Source organism: Xenopus tropicalis, chromosome 5 (assembly GCF_000004195.4).
Source record: "Xenopus tropicalis strain Nigerian chromosome 5, UCB_Xtro_10.0, whole genome shotgun sequence".
Lineage (NCBI taxonomy): Eukaryota > Metazoa > Chordata > Amphibia > Anura > Pipidae > Xenopus > Xenopus tropicalis.
In genome coordinates this window covers 89,645,187-89,661,069 of record NC_030681.2, presented here as the reverse complement: position 1 = coordinate 89,661,069, position 15,883 = coordinate 89,645,187, and the positions used below count along the sequence as shown (strand labels likewise).

At 35.6% G+C, this 15,883-nt stretch overlaps 1 protein-coding gene across 2 annotated transcripts in view; it reads left to right on the top strand.

Annotated features, from left to right (window-relative positions):
* The window catches only part of LOC100497007 (dynein gamma chain, flagellar outer arm), a 123,151-nt gene that overhangs the window by 61,846 nt on the left and 45,422 nt on the right, over positions 1 to 15,883 (top strand). Inside the window, exons 46-57 of one of the 2 annotated variants that reach the window (XM_031902025.1) lie at positions 1,335 to 1,433; positions 3,878 to 4,015; positions 7,138 to 7,358; positions 7,826 to 8,010; positions 9,543 to 9,691; positions 10,093 to 10,285; positions 11,350 to 11,573; positions 11,787 to 11,873; positions 12,614 to 12,721; positions 13,367 to 13,453; positions 14,086 to 14,150; positions 15,546 to 15,752. In XM_031902025.1, coding sequence (XP_031757885.1) covers positions 1,335 to 1,433; positions 3,878 to 4,015; positions 7,138 to 7,358; positions 7,826 to 8,010; positions 9,543 to 9,691; positions 10,093 to 10,285; positions 11,350 to 11,573; positions 11,787 to 11,873; positions 12,614 to 12,721; positions 13,367 to 13,453; positions 14,086 to 14,150; positions 15,546 to 15,752 — 1,763 coding nt within the window. Of the gene's footprint in view, positions 1 to 1,334; positions 1,434 to 3,877; positions 4,016 to 7,137; positions 7,359 to 7,822; positions 8,011 to 9,542; positions 9,692 to 10,092; positions 10,286 to 11,349; positions 11,574 to 11,786; positions 11,874 to 12,613; positions 12,722 to 13,366; positions 13,454 to 14,085; positions 14,151 to 15,545; positions 15,753 to 15,883 lie in introns of both variants that reach the window. The other variant, XM_031902024.1, reaches the window with a different exon arrangement.

Genomic DNA, 15,883 nt, shown 5'->3' with positions numbered 1-15,883 from the left:
GAACAGTAAGTTAAATAAAAAAAAAATTTAATAATAAAAAAAGTGATCTCTGGTTGGTGCTGGGGGTGAACTACTAGGAGCAGCACACCAGTCCCCCACAGCTAGACTAATAGCACTCGGCTCTATAAATTACAGTAGCAAAGTAAAAAAACACAAATAAAAAAAAATGATGTGCATGTGTGGTTGGTGCTTAGTGCACTACTATGAGCAGCACACCTGTCTCCAACACACACAGACGGAGCTGCAGTACACAATGAAAAGAAGAGTAAGAGTAATCAGAAAATAAAAGCAGTCCTTACAAGGACTATTGGGTTACAGCAGATGAGATCAGAAGGACAGCTGCCCACAGCAGCTACATACAGAGCAGTAGAAAGTAGATTACTAGTCAGCAAAGCTACCTAAACTGTCCCTCAAACCCCTGCACAGCTCTCTCCCTATGCTAACTCATCAAGCACACACAGGCAGAATGTAAAATGGCTGCTGGGCTTCGGTTTATATATGGAAGGGAGTGGTCCGGGGGTGGTCCAGGAGGGAGAGCTGCCTGATTGGCTGCCATGTATCTGCTGGCTCTGGGGTGAGAGGTCAAAATTTGGCTCCAGCTAAGGCGAACCCAAAATTGAGAACATCGCTAAAATTTCGCGAACTTGCGAACTTGCGAACACCCGATTTTCGTGCAAATTAGTTCTCCGGCGAACAGTTCGCTACATCTCTAATAATTGTGGGTTAACTGTGAAGTTCACACTGAACTGAGCATACCCTGCAGCCTTGTACAGTATATATAAATGTTAAACTTACTATTTTAACACCTAGAAAACATTAGTATAAGGCAGTGGTTTTTAAACTGTGGTGTTTGTCCCCCTGGTTGGGGGGCAGGGGTAAGGGGCTGAGCCTAAAGGCCAGTTAGGGTAAGATTATGTGAGAATTCCTATTTGCTCTTCTAGATACACCTGAAAGCCGACTATTAACATCAGTTAAGGATAGGATTTAGGGTGGAAACTTTGCTTTCCTAGATATTATTACTGTGGCTAAATGACTATGTTCATTGATCAAAGGTCAAAGCTTCAAGAAGGATTGAACTGAGTGGGTCAGAGAACCATTGGAGTATTGCATAGTTGCCCTTTAATTGATGTTGTGCTTTTTGGTATTACTTGGAGCAGGCTTATTGCTTTAATGAGATAACTCTTCCAAACCGTTGATAAATGGCACCAACGAGTGTACTGAGCTGGCCAGGGCATTGTACTTTGCATGTACTTTGCTTTGTAAGAAAGGTCATAGGGAACAATATTGTTTTCTATATTTATATTTGTTCAGTATACATTTTTTATTCTGTTCAGGGCTTATCTTACTTGCTGGGAAACTTCCTGTTCCTCTTCTCATGCTCTCCTACATCAGAAATGCAAGTTCTTAGAAGAGTATTGAATGGAGCTGTACTTGTAAGTATAACAAGTCCACCTTAGCACAATTACTTAGAAAAACATACCAAGAAAATTATTTATATATGGATATAAAATACTTTAACATAGGCAATAAAGTAAATCACTGGTGGGATAAAATAAGCTGCGCTTCATTTTACCAAAGTTGCCCAACGTTTCCTCGCGAGGCAGACACTGGCTGGTAGTTAACACCAAGTACCTGTGTGGCACAGATTGGAGATCCTAGCTATGGATTAAATGATATGATGGAAATAGGTTTAGAGGCTAAATAGCTTAATGCAACCATCTTAAAGAGGATTTGTCTGCCTTCTCATACACACAATGTTTCTTCTACTAATATTATTTAGTTAAAAATGTTATTTCAATTTTTTTTATATTTTAATGATTTTGCCAGGCAGATCATTTACATTTGTGTAGTGTAGGCAAGAGAGCCTTTGTTTGTGTTCTATTTTCTAAATCACTTTACATTTTTACAAGTAAGAGTTTTGAGTAAACAAATCAATTAAATGTTTATGTTGAGCAAGGCACTCACTCACGCTGCTAGGGGAACACTGAGATGTACAATTCCATTGGCTGAACTAGGAATGTGTTACAGGCTTGTCAGAAAGGGTGCATTTAACATTTAAATGTTTAAATAGATTCAAAATGATGGTATCTCAAAAGGTCTTAAAGGTACAGGACCCATCCTTATATTAACATTTTTCATTTAAAAAAAATAAACCAATACAGAAAGCTTGGGACCTCGGTATTTTTCTATCATTTTGATCAACATACCTCGCCTGCTAAAAGTTTTGCTAGAGATTTTTTGCCAACACGTACTTTTCTCTAGAGAATTTTCTCTGGTGGTACTTATCTTTTAATGAAAATGTGCTAGCATATGTGAGCTAGTGTTAATTGAAATCAGTAGCTATATACAGGACAGATATGTGTATTTATTATTGATGGTGCTGAACTTGGTGAAAGTGCCCAATTATTTTTTTAAATGCCCATGGAACCAAAAGGCTAACTCTCTTATCAGATGCAGTAAGAACAAAGTCAGATGCAGAAAAAAAAAATATTGTTACAGTTCAATAACAACATTAAAACAGGGGTTGAAATTTCTGAGTGCATTAATACCTGGACAAACAGTATACACATGTTAATGAATTTAATTAATCATAACAATTAACAGGTTAAGAGAATATTATTTATTTGGAATCATTTGATGATTTCATTTAGAGGAGAACTATACCTCCGGGCTATAAAAGCCCCCTTAACTATCAGCCTCGACCCCCCTCACCCTTCCCTTATCGTATAGTTTCTAAGTTCAACAACTGTCCCTATCGCTAACCCCTATCTAAAAATGCAGAGTAGCGCAGCAGCGTATCTGGCCAACATCTTCTTAGCAATTTAAGTGAGATTTTCCTATTTACAGTGTTATTCTGTATAAACGTTGTTAATATAAAACCTATTTTCATTAGCGCAGCAGCGTATCTGGCCAACATCTTCTTAGCAATTTAAGTGAGATTTTCCTATTTACAGTGTTATTCTGTATAAACGTTGTTAATATAAAACCTATTTTCATTAGCGCAGCAGCGTACCTGGCCAACACCTTCTTAGCAACTGAATGGTCTTCGGATCTCACCACTGACACAGACCCTGCTTGCGCATGCAGTTGGTGGTAGCAGGAAATCTGCTTAAACTGTGCAAGCAGGCTCCATGTTGGCGGTAAGACCCTTAGACCGTTCAGTTGCTAAGAAGATGTAGGCCAGGTACGCTGCTGTGCTAATGAAAATAGGTTTAATATTAACAACGCATATACAGAATAACACTGTAAACAGGAAAAAACGCATGCTAGAAATTGGTGAAATGTATTTGAGCGAAAAGGGGAAGGAAGAGAAAATTTTGCCCTTTAGTGAATTACCGTATTAGTACTTCTTCACCTGAGCGACAATTAGCTCGGCAAAGAGACGTGAAGTTTTGCTAACGCTGAGCTTCTTCACCAGTGAAATTTCACTCGCGCCTGGTAAAAAAAATAGGCGAATGCGCAACGGATTTAGTAAATGTGCCCCTAAGTTGGGATAAAGTACAAGATACTGTTTTATTAATACAGAAAAAAAGGAAAAAAATTTTAAAAATTTGAATTATTTGAATTAAATTGAGTCTATTGAAGATGGTCCTCCCATAATTAAAAGCTTTCTGAATAACTTGTTTCCTGATAAGGGATCTGATATCTGTATAAATAATCGTGAACTAATCTGATGTTAACTAGCCAACACTTGAAACACTTGAACTGAAATAAGATAATAACATTACAAATATGGTCAATAAGATTGGATTTGTTGAAAAAGAATAGTTCCAATATTTGTCCAATATGTATTTTCCATCATTTGCTAAATAATTTATATCTCCTTTTTTTTTATTATGTTTTACTTTTTGCATTTTCTGTGCTATTTGTTATATAGGATGGCTGCTGGTGCTGCTTTGATGACTTCCAACTTCTGCCCAAGATAGCTGTGTCAGTTGTAATGAATGGTGCCCAAACCCTTTATGATTCATTAAAAGCCAGACTTTCCACGACCACCTTACAAGATGAATTCAAGGTTTGTATTTGCTGATATGTATACATACTATGTTAAAAAGAAGGATTTTCCTAGAATTGTTAAAAAGTTATATGATATCTCTGTCTTTTATTGCAAACCTGCGGGAAATATGTGAATAGGTAAGATTTTGGACCACTAACATTTTTAACCCAGTCCTTGCTATCCTTGTCTGTTACACATATAATTATATGAACATTGACATTATTGAACATTATTGGAGATTCTTTAATTATTTATTAACTTAACACACACCAAACATTTTGCCATACAAACCACTGCTGCTACTGGTTATTATAATTGTATTATTTCATTATGTTACCATAATTCTGCTTTTAGAAATAAAGCATGCAAATTGTCATTTCTATACACTGGTATGCGCCAGTCTTGCTTATTTAATCCCATAACTTTCCTGTTGTACAATTTTCCTACATAAAAACAGTATATATAGTAATATATAGTGCATAATGTTTTTTTTCCTTCACAAATACATTACTGAATTATAAGAAGTCTGGTGTGCCACTTAGTGGTACAAAAGTATACTGCTACTTTGAAAATTAAGATTAAAGGGCATGATTTTTATGGTATACTGCATGTTTTAGTTTTTATTGTTTTTGAGTTATTTTCTTTATTCTTCTAACTCTTTTCAGCTTTAAAAAGGGGGTCACCAACCCCAGCAGCCAAAAAACTATTGCACTTTAAGGCAAGGAGAGAATATCTATAAAGTACTCATGTTGCTACCACACACCCGATAAACTACATACATTGTAACCAGACCATCCTGACACTTGCTGGAGAGGTTATAGAAGTAGGATCCCTTCTCCATATATTTTGGACGTGCAATAGGATACCATACTTCTGGGATGAGATAGCCCAGTTACTTACAACACTAACAACCCTTCCCTTACCTAAAAGCCCACTTACTTTCTTGAGCTTCCCAGAGATTCTTGTTTCCTGAGCTTTCCAGACAGTCCCAGATCATAGCAAATCATGTCCTTACTGCAGCCCGACTGGCTCTAGCCAGCAAATGGAAATCCATAAATCCATAAACTCTTCTTTTCCTTTCTTCTCCTTTAACCCCCTTTTCTTCTACTATTTATTGCCTTCATCTCCCCCTTTTTCTTTCCAACTAGTTCATGTTCAAATTTCTAATCTTTTATTCACTTCAAACAAGTCTTACACTGCAAATTGAAAAATGATGTATGTAAATTGGTTTCTCTTAATGAAAACTTTAAGTTACAAAAAATAAATAAAGGCTAGGTTTCTCTTACAGTCCTATAAAGCTTTGCCTCCAACTTGCAGTTATGAACTCTCCAGTTTAAAAACATGGGAGAGGCACTACTGACATCTCAACTTGCACAGTCCTATCATTGAAATGCTGCTAGGGATGTCACTGTAATAGAGTTGCATGTGTCTTTTATATACTGTATGTATATATATATATGTAGATATATATATATATATACTGTATATATATATGTATATATATATATATATCTGTTCCACTGACGGCACTCACCAATCACAGGCCACACGCCGGGTGCTCACCAAAAATATTCACATATTCAAAAATATCAAAAAAGTTTTATTGCTCCACATCAAATGTGAGTGTGGAGCAATAAAACTTTTTTGATATTTTTGAACAATTGAAGCCGTGAGTGCTTTCTACTGCAGCTATGTATATATATATATATATATATATATATATATATATATATATATATATATATATATATATAAACTAAAGGAGCACAGACAATCAAATGCCCTAGGTGCTGGTCAAAAATGTGCAATAAACAAACAGAGTGCCGCACGCATAGGGACTTTAGGAAAAACAAAAAATAATTTATTGAAAAAGATCCAACCTTTCGAGCACCAACTGTGCTCTTCCTCACACCTGAAAGCAGATAAAAAGGAGAGATGTTCACTTAGTCTTTGCATTGTGCGTCTGTGCAAAAGAAAGAGGAGAAGAGAACTGTCTGAGTACTTGTGGACCAAAATTGTGGAAAAATATCAACAATCTCAAGGTTACAAGTCCATCTCCAGAAATCTAGATTTTCCTTTGTCCACAGTGCGCAACATTATCAAGAAGTTTGCAACCCATGGCGCTGTAGCTAATCTTCCTGGGCGTGGACGGAAGAGAGTTCCAAAGAAAATCAAGCTGTCCTGCAGGCTCAGGGAGCATCAGTGTCAGCGCAAACTATCCGTCAACATTTAAATTTAATTTTAATTTAAATGAAACGCTATGGCAGGAGACCCAGGAGGACCCCACTGCTGACACAGAGACATAAAAAAGCAAGACTACAGTTTGCCAAAATGTACTTGAGTAAGCCACAATCCTTCTGGGAAAGCGTCTTGTGGACAGATGAGACCAAGATAGAGCTTTTTTGTAAAGCACATCATTCTACTGTTTACCAAAAACCGAATGAGGCATACAAAGAAAAGAACACAGTACCTACAGTGAAATATGGGGGAGGTTCAATGATGTTTTGGGGTTGTTTTGCTGCCTCTGTCACTGGGTGCCCTGAATGTGTGCAAGGCATCATGAAATCTGAGGATTACCAAAGGATTTTGGGTTGCACTGTAGGGCCCAGTGTCAGAAAGCTGGGTTTGCGTCCGAGATCTTGGGTCTTCCAGCAGGGCAATGACCCCAAACATACGTCAAAAAGCACCCAGAAATGGATGGCAACACCCAGTGAGTAGATTTAAAGGTCACTGGGTGAGTAGATTTATAGGTCATGATAGTGAGAGATGTTTGTACTGTCTTTTCTCTGCCTCTTGATGAAAGTCCCTGTGGAGGACTGAAACGCTGAGGTCTGTAATGTTTTTTTTTCATATTTTGTAATAAAATGTATCCTTTTTTCAAATAATTTAAATCCTGTGAGTGCTGAACCTTCTTTGCTTTATTGTACTATATTTGCTTTTGCACCCAGGTGTAATCATTGTTAGTGTTATGCACCAACTCGCTGTCCATTGCAATTAACTACATGTATTTTGGCCATGCACCTCACAGAATATTGAGGATTGTGCTAGCATGCTAGGACTAATTTTGGTTCAGTCCTTTAACGTCCCAACCGACATGATACATTATTGATATCTTTTCAATTTGTTTTTTTATTTTTTAGATTACGGCAGACAGGAATTGCAACCTGTTCCTCACTGTCTCCTGGAATGCAGGGTTTCAGAACCTATCCAGTGAAGTACGGGCACTCTTCAGAGCTGTCTCTCTGGCTTCTCCAGATATCACCTTTATTCTGAGGGCCAAACTTACCAGCCTTGGTTTTAAGAGCCCAAAAGCCTTGGCTACAAGACTTCAGCTTGTTTCAGAACTGGTCAAAGAGCAACTGTTAGTAAACTGTATCTTTCCATTAACAATACTTGTATTTCTTCTGTTTTGACATAATGTTTTTTTCATAAATTCCAATAATAATAAAGTCAAGAGGTGCTTACTCACTGAATACAATACCCAGAAGTAAAACCAAATGCTTGCACCTCAGTGAAACAGGTTGGTCCATGCTTGTTGTCGCCTAGTAACTTTATCAGCATTTTTCTAGTTACAAAAATGAATCCTTATTTTTATCAGTAAATGTTTGCGGTCTTTTAATATGAACACAAATCAAAAATTGATACCTGTTGTCTGATAATGTGGCTTTACTGGGTGCTGTCCTTTTCTGCTGTGTTTTGTGTATATAGCAATATTGCTTATTACTTCTTACTAATTCAGTGGATTTATTACTACAAAAGCAATACTATAAATTGCTAATCATAAAAACCTACAACATGATTTTTTTTATGTTGCTTACTTTTCAGTAGAGCTGAGAACTACCTACACTGCTTTACTTTGCAGTCGATGATCGAGGTGATATTGCGAGCGTATCAGAGACGTGAAAGTCAGAAGGATGGTAACAGTCAGCTGAGTAATTCCGAGCCAGAGGGAGGAAAGGTTTCTCGTTCTAGCAGTGCCACATCTTACCAACAGCTTGCACCATATATAACAAGTATGACTGATGTTCATTTACTTTGATAATTATATGTTTTTTGAGATATTTTACTTGACTGTAGGAACTACAGCTCACAAACAAGATAAGCAGTGTAGTGGAAACTATAAATAAAGGTAAAAATTAGGTATTCGTTTCCCTTGTAGCACATGTAAAATCAAACACGCTGCAGCACACCTAATCTTTAGTGATGAGCGAATCTGTCCCGTTTCGCTTCGCCATAAAATTCGGCAAGAAAATTTGCGAATTTTTTTTGTTGCCCGTGTCTATTTTTTTTGTCACCCGCGTCAAATTTTTTTGCCGCTTGCACTTTTTGATGTGACGGCGCCCAATTTTGACACAACTGCGCCCTTTTTTGACGTGTCCGCTTCCCCTTTTTGACGGGACCACGCCCATTTTGACGCAACCACAGGCAATTTGACGCGTGACAAAAAATATTTCCGCACAACAAATTTTTCTGCAGCGAATTTACATGGAAGTTTTGCAGAACAATTCTCTAATGGCGAAATGTGGAAATTCGCTGCAAATCCATGCCTGGTGAAAAAATTTGCTCATCATTACTTATCTTGTGAAAAAGTGTTTATTGTGCCAACAAGACAGGCAAGGTTTCCCTTGTAGCACATGTTCCCAATAAGTCTTTTTGCAAAAAAAACTTTCAGAAACTGTCTTAAAATGCAAAGAGGACAATACTGTATATATGATTCCTTGTAACTAATAATGTGTGGTCTTGATATGTCTAGAGAATGATTTGTCATTATCCTGGTAATAAGGATACTCCATTTCACATGAATTAATCTTGTTACAGTTTGTGGTTCAGAGGTAATTAAGTTATCTAATTACTGTCTGGATTATTAGGCAGTGTGAAGGAGAGTGACTAAGCAATACAGAAATACAGTTTCTACAGAGTAGAGATGGGTTATTTAAAGGGGACCTATCACCAAAAGAATTAATTCCAAATCATTTTCCATCATGTTAGTTTACCAAAATAAATTTTACTTATGCTATCTAGATCATTTACTTTGTACTTTCTTCAGTCTTGGAATTCACATTCACAGCAAGCAGGTTGTGGGCCCATTTTGGACACACTGTTATTAAGGCAAGTTTTGTATCACCCCAATCTTGTGCATGTACCAGAATGGGGGACCTAATGCCCATGCACAGGATACGCAATTATAGACTGTGAGGAGAATGTGAGTAGTGCAGTGACATCTAGGAACTGCAGAATAAAAAAGTGATAACATACGGGACATACCCTCATTTTTAAATACATTTTTAACAGGTATGGATGTTTTAATTAAAAAAAAAATGGGGGTTTCATATTTAATTTGCAAAAGACCTTTATTAACAAAGGGTTTTTTGTGTAAGTGACAGGTACACTTTAAAACTTTGTAAGAAGAAATATATGGAGTAATTAGAAACATGCATAGAAAATGTTAAATTTTACATGACTACCTTGGTTCTAAATCTATTCTTTGCAATCTGGTAGAAAAGAAAAAGAAATCATAATTGTGCCATTTTCATATATATTTCAGGTTCAGCAACCACATTCAAAACTAGTAACAGCTCAGACAAGAAAAAGAAATCTGTTTCCTCCAACCCTGCTCTGGCTGCTGCAAAGGAAAGCCATGTACTAGTAGCTGATGCACTGAATGATGTTGTAGGCCCGAGAATGACTGGCAGTGTGAGTACAAAACTGTCTTACTGACTGGGTCATAGCTTGGCATATCTTTTTATATCTAATTAAAGAATTTTTATTATACAGGCATAGGATGTACAGGTTTGTAAGGATGTAAAATGTTGGCTAAACAAGTCCAAAAGTTATTATTTTATACTATTTATATACAACCTGACATAGTCCATTGAAGGCAAAGGGCTTATGAATAATAATTAAAAATGTACATGATGTACCAAGTGGTACTGTTTGGTATTTCAGAATCGTTTTACACCCCTTCCTAATTATGCCATAAAAGTTGTTATTGAATTCATAATTTATAACTTCTTATACATTCTTAAAGCTATTAAATGCAAATATCCTACTATGTATGACTGTCAATAAGTTGAAATTTGATTTTACCATTACAGAATTTTCTAGTATTCAAGCAAATCGTTGGAGATGTATTTATGGGAATGTATGACCCACAAGGGGCCCGGCAGATTTCACAAAAGGAGTTGGAAAGAGCTATTGCCGTAAAAGCAGAGGAAAATCAATTATTTCCTCATTCTCCATGGCTGAACAAAGTGAAACAGTTCTATAATCTTTCTCTAGTAGTACCTGGTGAGAGTCTTATTTGTTTATATATAGTAGCTGAATTAAAAAACACAAATACAGCAATGAATAATACAGGGATGGGGTCCATTATGTGGAAAACAGTTATCCAGAAAGCTACAAAATAACAGGAAGGTGTTCTCCGAAACAGTTCATTCTAAGCAAATAAATGCATATTTTTAAATATTATTTCCTTTTTTGCAAATCATAATCCATCCCAACTAAGATACAGTCAATCCTCATTAGAGGCAATTTAATTTATGTTGTAATTATTTTTTATAAACTTATGGTATGGAGATCCAAATTATGGAAAGTCCCCACACCTGGAAAACCTCAGGTCCTGAATATTCTGGATAATAGGTCCCATACCTCCTATTAAAGATCTCAGCTATTAAATCTATAATCTATTGTTGTGGAAATAAAATCCATTCACAATATAATTTATTAAATGATTCATTCAGGCCAATGCACTTTTTAATTTTCTTTTTATAGTTTGGATTATCCCCTATTTAATCATTGAAGCATGTTATATGTTCTTATTAAATTAGACATGTTTCAGCTAATCTACACAGCTATTTAATTGGCTTGGATAAATTTCCACCAAAGGACAACAATATTACATTACATTAACATTTATTTATAAAGCGCCAACATATTCCGCAGCGCTGTGATATCTTAAACGCACCATGGAACAAAGCTACTGGCCAAAATTTGACTAGTACTTGTCCTCCCTTATTTAAACTTGCATATTATAAAAATAACACCCCTTTTGTAAAATATGAGGATATTATAAATCACATTAAGTTCCATGACCTGTAAAAAACACTCTGCTTTTTGGCAGGGCCTATATATAGTCTTGGAAATCATTGACTTCTACATGAACTTTTGAAATGAAAATTTCAATTTGAATTTTTGCAATTACTAAATACCAAAAAGTCATGTTTTCGAACCATAACTCAAATTTTGGAAGTTTTAGTGCAAACATTTTTTAATCTGAATGTTGATAAATCACCCCCTTAGTTAATAATTTTTTATTTTTATATGCACTGACTATTATTGTTGTCTTTCATTAGGTATAATTGTGGCAGGACCTCCAGCCTCTGGAAAAAGTTCATGCATCAGAGCTCTTGTGCAGGCCCTTAATCACCTTCAAGTGTCCCCAGAGGAGCCAACTCATAAACTTGTCAAAATAAACCCCCTAAGTGTGGACCAGAGCAACCTGATGTTTGGCAGTCAGAATACGTCAGGCATTTGGGAAGATGGCATTGTAACCTATGTTTGGAAGAGAGCTATACGAGTAATCATTTTAACTTACAATTAACTTTTTAACTTACAAATAAGTATATAATAAACCAGTACTTTATACTTGATCCCAGCTAAGATATAATTCATTCTTATTGAAGGAAAAACAATTCTATTGGGTTTATTTAATGTTTACATTATTTTTTAGTACACCAAAAAAGTATGAGTCCCAATATCTCATTGTAATACTGTGTTTACTTACCTCTAGAGTCGCAACAACACCTGGCTGTGGTTTGATGGGCAGCTTAGTTCCAGCTGGTGTGACAATTTTAACAGTGTTCTGGGACCTGAAAAGGTAAATTCCTTTTTTATTGCAATTATTAATTTATGTATTAATTTCTGCAATTAATTTGTTCTATTAAAAGGCTAATACGAAATACATTGAGAGTATCTCATCCTCATAGGAACATCACAGTATAACATATTATTAAAAGGGTGGTTCACCTTTACGTTAAGTATGTTGTAAAATAGCCAATTCTAAGCAACTTTTTAATTGGTGTTCATTATTTATTTTTTATAGTTTTTGAATTACTTGCCGCCTTCTTCTAACTCTTTGCATCTTTTGCAGCCAAAAAATTATTGCTCTGTGAGGTTAGTTTTATTGTTATTGTTACTTTTTATTACTTATTTTCTATTCAAGTCCTCTCCTATTCATATAGCAGATTCACATTTAAATGACTACCTGGTTGCTAAGGTAATTTGGACCTAAGCAACCAGATAGCTGCTGAAACTCCAAACTGGAGTGCTGCTGAACAGAAATAGAAATAAACTACAAATAATAGTAAACAAAGACCAATTGCAAATTGTCTCACAATATTACTCCCTACATCATGCTTAAAGTTAACTCAAAGGTGAACAACCCCTTTAAGAATGGTTTTATGAAATGAACTAAATAAAAGTACTGAACATGTATATAAAGCAGAAAGAAAAAGAAAAATGAAAGGCCCTATAGCAAATTATGATACACTGGATTTTACATCTATTAAATAAAATGTCTAATGTTCCAATCTTGTCTTTGCCTTCATTTATTTGAAGGAGTTGCACCTTAGCAATGGTGATCACTTGGAAGTCCCTGACAATCTAAAGCTGATTTTTGAAACAACTGATTTACAGCTGGCTTCACCTGCAACTCTGACAAAAGCTGTAAGTACGGGAATGTACAGCAGTGCACTAAATTCGTTTTGTGCTACTTTGTAATGAACAGGCATTCACAATTAGCCAGTGTCTTGCTTTACACTTCTTTGCCCTGTTACAGAATAAAGGGATTATGTAAGTAATGGCACTAAGTTTGCCCAGGACCAGTAACCCATAGCAACCAGCCAGCAGGTTTATATATAGTTTTTCTCACTGAATTTCATTATGGGAATTATGAGAAAATCTGAAGTTAAAATAGAATGTAAGCTTTTCTCATCAAATCTAATCTGGCCCTGTATTTGTTTTATTACTGAGCCATTTTATGGGGGGCAGTATATAAAGTTGTTGCACCTCTACACACTGTGCCCAGCATGGGTGTTGGTTAGTTTTTTTACAGGACCCTGTAGCCACTGTTTGTAGGGAAGTAAGTCTAGCCTATCAGCTTAGAATAGGGTACTGGCTAGATGATTTGCTTTAACATGCACAGTAGTAAGAGATGTGTAAAAGCTATTCAACTTCTTTGCACTCGTCTGCTATTGAATGCCACTACTCTTCATGTCAGGTAAAAAACCCCAGTATGCATGGGTGGGGGATAGGGGCATGACAATTTATTGTTCTTTGCATTCCTTTATATTAATTGGTGTTTTATAATAGGGAATTTTGTATATAGAAGGGGAAGCGCTTGGTTGGAAACCCCTTTCTAAAGTTTGGCTGGATGGAAGAAATCAACAAGAAAATGCTGTGAGTATGAATGCCTGCATCCTGCTTGCTTCTCAGTTATCAACCCACATTTTGCCCCAGTTTAATATCTCTTGATACTTTTAATTCTAAAGGTGTAGAGGCATTACAATTTACAAGTAAAAAAAAAATAACTTTACAATATCTGTTATGTGTAGATATTCACATTCTGAACTATTGCTTCTTATCGAAAAAAATATATATATTGTCAGAGGAGAAGAAGGCAATTCTCCATTAAATATTTATAAACAATGCACGACTGGGAATACATTTCACCTGTATGCTGGGATGCAAATCTTCACGACTATAACACTCGCCTTTGAAAACACATAACAGCCTGAGTTAGAAAATATGGCTTGACTTTGCCTAGGACAACTCTCATTGACTTCTATAGAAACTTTAAAGCTTGTTAGATGCTAGATGACGAATTATTATATTAGAGTTTTCTGTTTTTTTGCAGTTAATAAAACATAACTCATAATTCAAATTCAATTCATGAAAAAAAACAAAACAAACTTGAACACTGATAAATCTTCCCCTAAGTATAATTGTATCCTGATGATCCCAGATAACACATGGTTAATAAATATATAATACCTGCAATGTTGGAATGTGATACATTTTCTACTTTTTAGGTACTTTCAAAAGCGTTCTACAAGACCCTGGATCCCATCTTCAATTACATTCTTCATGATGCCACGTAATACAACCTGTTTTTGTTTCTCTCTCTCTCTTTGATGCTTAAAATTTGAATTTCATAATTATCATACAACATTGCAAACATTAGAATCTAAAATACACAGTCCAGTTTTGTTGACTTCCTGTATATATTTATCCTACTGTAAATATATATGCTGACTAAAATCAGCATTTCCATACAAAGCCAGTGAATAGAAAACTATCCTGTACATTTAAGTAGCGTTTAATCCAGGGGCGCTGCTGCCACAAGGCAAGATTCCTATTTTTAAATCTGTAAAGTTGTATCTGCCTTGAAACTAAATATTGTATAAATTCAAAGTAACCACAATAATTTCAGTAGTTCTAAAATGTCTCGACTGCTTTTATCGTTTGTGCGAAAATAGTGCAATTGCGCTCCGAAAGTCACAAAATTTTCGGCCAAAAAATTTCTCAAATGCCACGAAAACAGCTCTGGCTTTGAAGCCTTCCATTGTTGGCTTTCCATAGTTTTCAATAACACTCGACAGATCAAATCTAGCGAAAATATAGTTCCGATGAAAGTATAACCAAAGCGTTAATGAATTCCGAAATGTTCATATTCTTTGCACAGAATATGATTTTTATATGGAAATTTTACTGAAAACCATGAAAAACTTTTACCAACATTTTCACATACATTCCGAAATGTTCTATAATTTAGAGAAGACAAATTTTTCTCAAAATTGTTTAGTAAATGGGCCCCATCGTGTAACTCACAAGCCTCCTAATCTTGTAGGCAATGAGGAATATATATATATATATATATATATATATATATGCTTTCACTCTGGGCTAAAAATAGTGGAGCTCCCCATAGATCTCTTCAGTTCCCTGTGTTTTAATTGAGTGGTGGATGTGCCCAAGTGTTACTTGCCAGAAGCACACTATGAGGAGAAATCACAGCATTGCAGTCACACAATGGGTTATGGTGGAAATGTTTCTGAAAGCTAAAAAACACATATTCATATTCCTATGAAGTCATATTCCTTTTATATTTACTGGTCACCTGTTTAAAAGGAAACATCTGCTACTGGGTAACTTAGTATATTTTATTAAATAAGGGGGTTAGAGGTTGATATAATTAAAATTCAAATTTGAGTAGTTTTAGGGGTTTCGAATGCCCCATTCTTAGCAACTTTTTAACTTATCTTTTTATTTTGCATAGTTTTTTCATTATTTATTTATCACTTTTGCCTGTGTCCAATTGGCAAATAAGGGTCACTGACCCCATAAACCAAAAAAAAAAAAACATGTAGTCATACCTCTATAGTTTACATACAGAAAACATGTTGTTGAAATATAATGCAGTGATAATTTTTTTTTCTAAGTCTACCGATAAAAATAATTTCATCCATTCTTTTTTTTAATGTATTTTTAGCCCAGTTGTTCCAGTCACAGAAGTTTGCCTGTTCCGCACTTGCACAAACCTTCTAGCAGTCATGCTGAATGACAAGGCGCAAAGCATTGGAGGACAACTACATATTGAGAGACTTTTTATCTTTTGTCTCATCTGGTCTGTGGGAGCTCTCATTGACCGTACAGAAAGAAAGAAGTTCAGTGATTTGCTCAAGGTTTACACTTCGGTGTAAGTTATGTCTTATGCCCTTTGTCAGTCAGGCTTTGATGAAGAGAATTATATATTACCTTAATAACCAAGATCCATTTTAAAAATGCAAATATTTAGATGCTGGAGAACTGATTGCAGGTTTATTCAGG